Source organism: Monoraphidium neglectum, assembly GCF_000611645.1.
Source record: "Monoraphidium neglectum strain SAG 48.87 unplaced genomic scaffold scaffold00005, whole genome shotgun sequence".
NCBI lineage: Eukaryota > Viridiplantae > Chlorophyta > Chlorophyceae > Sphaeropleales > Selenastraceae > Monoraphidium > Monoraphidium neglectum.
The window spans coordinates 49228-55332 of record NW_014013621.1 but is presented as its reverse complement, the minus strand read 5'-3'; the positions used below and the strand labels follow the sequence as shown (position 1 = coordinate 55332).

The window sequence follows — 6105 nt, the reverse complement described above, 5'->3', positions numbered from 1 at the left end:
TCACTTGAAGTTGCGGGCCCTGTTGAGCTTCCTGAGTGTCTCCAGGAGCTCGGGGTAATGGTCAAGCAGATCTGCCATGTCCTCCTGGAGGGGTTGCAGACGAGGGGAGTGCGGAAGTGTGGGTCAGGGCATGGTGAGGGGTATCAGGGAGGTGAATAAAGCCGAGGCCCCTGCAACGCACTGGAATGTTCTTCGAATTCTGCAACAGTGCTTGGCGTACAATGGTGGCAAACGGTTGCAAACCCTACCACTTGACTGGAACACACCTGGGCAATTCGCAGCATGGTGCAAGGGGTGGCACACCAAACATTGTCGGCGCGCTTGGCTCGTGTGAACCCCTGCAAACAGAAGAAGATCGGGTGAGTGGTGATCGTGACAACCAACATGTTTTAGCATGATGAGCTTTTGAACAGCAGTTATTGGGGAACGAGGTGATTCGGCAAAAATTTTGCATGTCTAATCCCACACAAATCTGACAACATGTGCTCACCTCAATGTGGCGAAGGATGGTGGACTCCCCAAACACGGTGCCTTCTGGAATTTTGAAGAGGAAGGACTCTTGGTCAGTGTCCAGCACGTTGAGCTCACCACGCACGAGGATAAACAGGTCACCTCCCACCTCGCCTGGTTTGTGTGTGTGTGTGGGGGGGGGGGGGGCAGACAAGGGCGCTGGAGCGGGGTGGCGAGACTGTGTGATGGAGCACGGCAGGAGATGAGAAGGCATGGGGCGCAAGCAAGGGCACAAATGTGGATCAGCCAGGATTCAAACTACATGGAAATAACAGGGGAATTAGTGCATGGACAACGGATATAGGTAACCTGAATATGTTTGCAATCATATAAATGCAACCAAAACAAAGCAGGCCGAGCATTCAGACACATGCAGTATGCCACTCACCCCTCTGATAAACAAAGGAGTCACGCGAGCAGGTGTAGTGCTGCAGCCTGACACACACATCAGTGAGAAACATCTCGTCATGCATCATGGCCTGCAGCAGCGGCACACGCCCAATAATACCCGCGTACAGGTGGCGCAGGATTTTCGAGCGCAGCTCGAAAGGAAGCGTTGCCAGAACCTGTGGCGCACAAGGAGCAAGGTCGTTGGCAATCAGGAGCGAAGCGCGCGAATGTGGGCGTAGCCCAATTGCAGCGCCGGACTCCAGCAGCTGCAAGCAGAGATATTAGGTCGGCTGCTGGCTCATGATGCCGCGCCCCGAACAGGCCCTGCACACCTGCTGCCGGTCATAAGGTTTGACCTGCTGCTTCCTAAAAAAGTCCAGCACCCTGAATGGTCAACAAGGACGGGTCATCAGAGAGAGAGAGATTTTGGTCCGGGTTGTGGGCGCGGCTTGAACGCCATACAATCAATTTCAGCAGAGCAAGCCGGACCCAGCTGATCAGCCATGGCCAGCCGTCCTGAGAATGCACCGTCATGCATCCGCCGCCTCACTTCTTGCTAAGCGGCCTGGGCAAGTCCACGTCCTTGAGGAAGGTGGTGACGGTCTCCAACCGCTCGCTGTGTGCGTTGCGCACGCTGTCCAGCTTGGAGATGACAGACGCCATGCGGCCCACCACAAAGGAGAAGAAGAAGCCGCTGCCTATCATCGTGAGGATCGCCCAGACCTGATTTGAGTCGAACACAGCAAGCAGTTGGATCAACGAGCAGCATTAGTCCCGCTCATGAGCTGGTTCGGCCCGTGTGGTTGCTCCCCAATGGTGAAGCCTGCGCCCAATCACCCACAGTAGAACCCCGTGCCACTGGATGTTGACCATTCCCCGCTGCAAAATTGATCTGCATCCCTCACCTTTTCTGCAACGGTCTTGCTGCTGATGTCCCCGTAGCCCACTGTAGTCATGGTGGTGTAAGCCCAGTACATTGAGGTAATGTATCTGAGGAGTGGGATTGATGGGAAGAACGCAGGTGAGAAGGAAATCGGGACAGTGCATGGGAAGGTTGAGTCAGGACGGTGGGCTCAATCTGTTGTGGTTCGGGCTGATCTGGCTTTGGCATGTGGTTGCGCACAGAAGGTGTTTCGTGTCCACCCATGCTTGCACCAAGAAACGCAGTGGTAGATCTATATTTGAGTTTCCAGGGGTGAGTAAAAAGCCATGCCCGTGTATCCCACTGGTTCCATACCTGTAGGGCAGTGAGTAGTGCGAGACGCAGCGCGCCTTGGGCCCGTCGCAGCTGATGCAGGGTTTGAAGTCGTACCCAAAGTCGGGGCACTGGTACCACCTGCAGAGAAGGCGATTGAGATGAGCACACGCCAGCAAGCAGGAAAAGAGCAGTGGGCCAGCAAGCAGCGTACATTTGGCAAATTGAGGAAAACTTCTCTGTCGAGACAACAATTGCTAGCACGTCACCACCAGCAACGCGAAGCATCAAACAAGAGCTCACTGTTTGGTGGTGGGGTCCTGGCCGAGATGTGACAGGCTGGCTGCGATGCCCGTAAGATTGCCGTGGTATGCAACAGGCACCTGGACAAGGCGGTCGCCCCCGAAAGAGGTCATCATCCATGTCTCCATTTCGCCCTCCTCAATCAACCGCTTCTCAACTGCTCAGTGGATTTTCAGCAGGGTAGCACATGGTCTGAATGCATGTTGCGGTTGAGAACAGCAGAAGCTGCATTGCCTTCCTCCTGGCATACCCAGTTCACCAACAGAATGGAGAAGCCTCAGTCTGATGCCTGCCGCAAAATGAGCAGAGCGCCTGCGGTGTTTCTCACCCGCTGTCTGGTAAGGCGGTGTGGACAGCAAGTAGAAAAAGCAGCCTGAGAAGTGTCCAAGGTACAGCAGGACCACCAGCAGCTCCAGGATGCTGAACAATGGCATGATGGTGTACAGCTCGTCCTTCGAGAGACCAAGTAGGGAGGCCAAGTGAGTGGAGATTGGTGAGCACACAGCAGCTTGAATTGAGATCATTGGGCATTGCTTATCATTGGGGACAACATCCTTCTCGGAATCAAACGCTTACCGCGAGGCCGCCAAGCAGTGTTGAGAAGCGCATGACTTTGAAGTGCTTCAAGATCCATATGATCCTGGAACGGGGCCAGTGCAAAGGGGACAAGACAAGCAATTGGGGGAGAGCTGGGTCAGTATTTGACTTTCCTGTGCAGAGCAATCTAGCACGTGCTAAACTCGCGGACCAAGTGCACCCTTGAGCCTGAGAACGCTTTCTCACCGACCTGAAGATGCGTACGACCCGCAGTAAGCGGATGGCGCTGATGCCATCTGGCACGGCCGTTGCAGACCACAGGCAGCTGCCTCGCAGGGAGCACATCCAGGTCCCTTCCACCGCGCGCACGATATAGTCCACAGGAAATGTTGCCAGCAGGTCAATGGCAAACCACCCCTGTGACGAAGTATGCAAAGCGCGACGGCAGGTGGCACAATCTAGGAGGCCTTATTTGCACTGGCACTGTGGCAGCGAGTATTGAAGTCAGCAAACCAGCACGCACAACATGCTTAACAATACGAGCTGCGGAACACCTGTGACTCGCAGCTGCGGGCTGGTGCTGCAAGGAATGCGCTGGCAACATATTTCTGCCAGCTGTGCAACCGGCGAGTGCCCTTGCATGTCGTTGCTGACGACTTGTATTGCGTTCAAGGGACCCTGCTTATCCCCACGCTGGTTGCAGACTGACCTTCAGGTAGCGGACAGCAATCTTCCGTTGATCTGCAATAATGTCACCAGTGACTGGATCCTGCACCGGGGCGACAAGGCGCGATGGATGGTGCACTGTGAGGGAGCCGCACCCATACTGTGGGCCTTGCAACAATTGCGTGTGTTTGGTTGCACCACTTCTGAGAACATGAGCACCCCACCCTCTCTGGCCGCGCACCTCGTAAGCAACAAAGAAGTTCAGAACGAGGTCAATGTAGAAGAATGCGTCGATCATGCCCTCCACCCAGAACCAGACTCCCTCTGCTGGCATGTTGAAGCCCTGTCAATAATGGCGTGTGCACGATAAGGTGGTCAGCAGCCGCAGTGCATCGATAGCTGCGCTGTATGGCTGCTGGGACCCCGCTTGGGTGCCGTGTGCATGCCTGCACCACAGCCGGGCCCCGAAGCAATAGGATGGTCCCATCTTCTTGTCGCTCACCACTCGCAGCGGGGTCACCCAGATGATGTACATTGCAACTGCCAGCTGCAGCTGCATCCACCTGTGCCGGGTGCAGATGCATCAAAAGTTGGGCAGTGTGAAATGATTGGCCTGTCTAACACTGCGGCTCCGCCTGCTGCAGCCTGCACCCATTCCAGTACGTGCCATCGCCCGCCCCCCCTCGACATGCTGCTCGCCACATCAACGACCCGGTTATGACAGCCAGCGTCATCAATACAGCGAGGCTGCATTGCACCCTGCCCCCTGCACTCACACGCTGCGGGCCTGGCCGTCTGGCAGCATGATGTAGTCCGGGATCTTGCGCTGCGAATTCGCCGCCTGGTGAGTCTGCATCGTGCACACGCACGATGGATACGTAATCAGTGGGGCCCAAACGCCACTAGTGTGCCAAGCAGGTGGCCTGCCGCTGCCGCTGCCGCTGCCGCTGCTGCTACTGCTGCTGCTGCATCCGGTGCCACTGCTACTCGTGCCGCTGTCTCACTTGCACAGGTGCTGTGAAAGGAATGCTGATGCTTCTTGCTGACGTGGTTTCCCTTGGCCCCTTTCCATGCAGCCACCCAATCATTTGCAGCCCCAGCAAACCTCACCGTCTTTTGACTGCTGGTGCCCACAGCAGGCCTGGCGCTTGGCGCCTTGCCGCTGGGCAAATCGTCGCTGCGCGGGTTCACAGCAGCGACGCCACCGAGGCAGATCAGAGCGGGGGTGATGTTGACCAGCGGCTGGGCCACGCAGGCGGAGATGCTTCTGCCCTCACCTTGCCGGCGCAATCTTCATCTTCCTTTCCAGAAGAAACGCTGTCTGCGACTCATCCTGTGGCTCCTGATCCTCTTGAAAAGACTTGAAGCGACTGAACGCGCCGTGCTGCATACTTCCCGGAGCACGGCCTCTCAACAACAATCGAGAGGATCGTACGCGTTTCAGCGCGCAGCCTGGTGCACGACTGCTGCGGAAAGGAGCGGAGCTTGCGAATCACGCTGGAAGAGGTTGCGGCCTCAACGATATCAAAGAGAGTTTTGGAATTCAATACACCTGGCAGGCCATCCAGACAGACCGGGGGCTGGACCTCCACCTTTGAACCTACTGACCGCCCAGCAGCTGCAGCTGCGCTACCGCTTGGTTCATTGGTGTATGCTTTGACCTCTTGCGAAAACGCTGAGGTGCCGAGAGAAGACACTATAAAATAGCGTATTGTGCCATCTCCTGATTTGCAGGCGCATGTGTTTCCAGCTCAAAAGACTCTACAGTATAGTTGTTACCATATAGGGATTTTTGTTGACTTCGCGCGCGCCCGCCCCCCGGCGCCGCCCGGCCCCCCGGCCGCAGCCGGTCTGTGACCGTTTTGTTTTGGGGAGACGCAAGCGTTGTGTGTGGCGGCACCGGAGGGTCGAGACCACCAACAGGATGTGTTTCACAAAGCCAATCACAGGCGTCATGCTGGCCCTGAATCTGGGCACGGGCCTCGTGCTTGTTAAGAGGGGACGCCCCTGGCAAATGACCCAGGTGTGCGGGCTGGCACTGGCGCCGTGGTGTTTTTCTGTCGGCCTGCCGCTTGTCGATGCGATGGAGGGCTGACAAGGCAGTACTGGCCGTCAACTTGCGTGACCTTTCGGCCCTTTAGAGACCGGTGCATTTAGGTTTGCCATGCTGCGCAATGTATGGGAAGGTGTGCACAACACTTTGAGGTTTTACAATATGCACCCCCTTCCTGCTCACTGCGGTCCTATGATGCAGCAAACCATGATATATCCCACATCTCAGTCGCGCAAAAGAAACATTATTGCCAACACAACACGCTGCCGACCCATCTGCCGCTTGCTGCGCTTGACCGCCACTTTGTTTCTTGCGGGTGGACGGCACCACTGAAAGGGTGAGGGGTGCAGGTCAAGCACAGGTTCAAGGCTTCCCTGCCTAATATAGTCAGGCCTGCACAGAACCCTGCTGACCATGCGCAATCCGCATCTGCAAGCATGGGCGATGCCGT

At 56.3% G+C, this 6105-nt stretch overlaps 1 protein-coding gene across 1 annotated transcript; it reads right to left on the bottom strand.

The window, feature by feature from the left end:
* MNEG_0071 (Potassium channel AKT1) lies at positions 1 to 4898 on the bottom strand (the record flags this gene model as incomplete). Its single annotated transcript, XM_014051450.1, has 18 exons — positions 1 to 84; positions 267 to 338; positions 491 to 624; positions 899 to 1076; positions 1233 to 1284; positions 1451 to 1623; positions 1806 to 1890; positions 2138 to 2236; positions 2399 to 2555; positions 2727 to 2850; positions 2975 to 3038; positions 3186 to 3352; positions 3645 to 3704; positions 3843 to 3944; positions 4104 to 4164; positions 4378 to 4451; positions 4712 to 4778; positions 4879 to 4898. The coding sequence occupies 18 exons, from the start codon at positions 4896 to 4898 to the stop codon at positions 1 to 3; spliced, it is 1773 nt and encodes a 590-aa protein (XP_013906904.1).
* Between the last annotated feature and the right edge of the window lie 1207 nt (positions 4899 to 6105).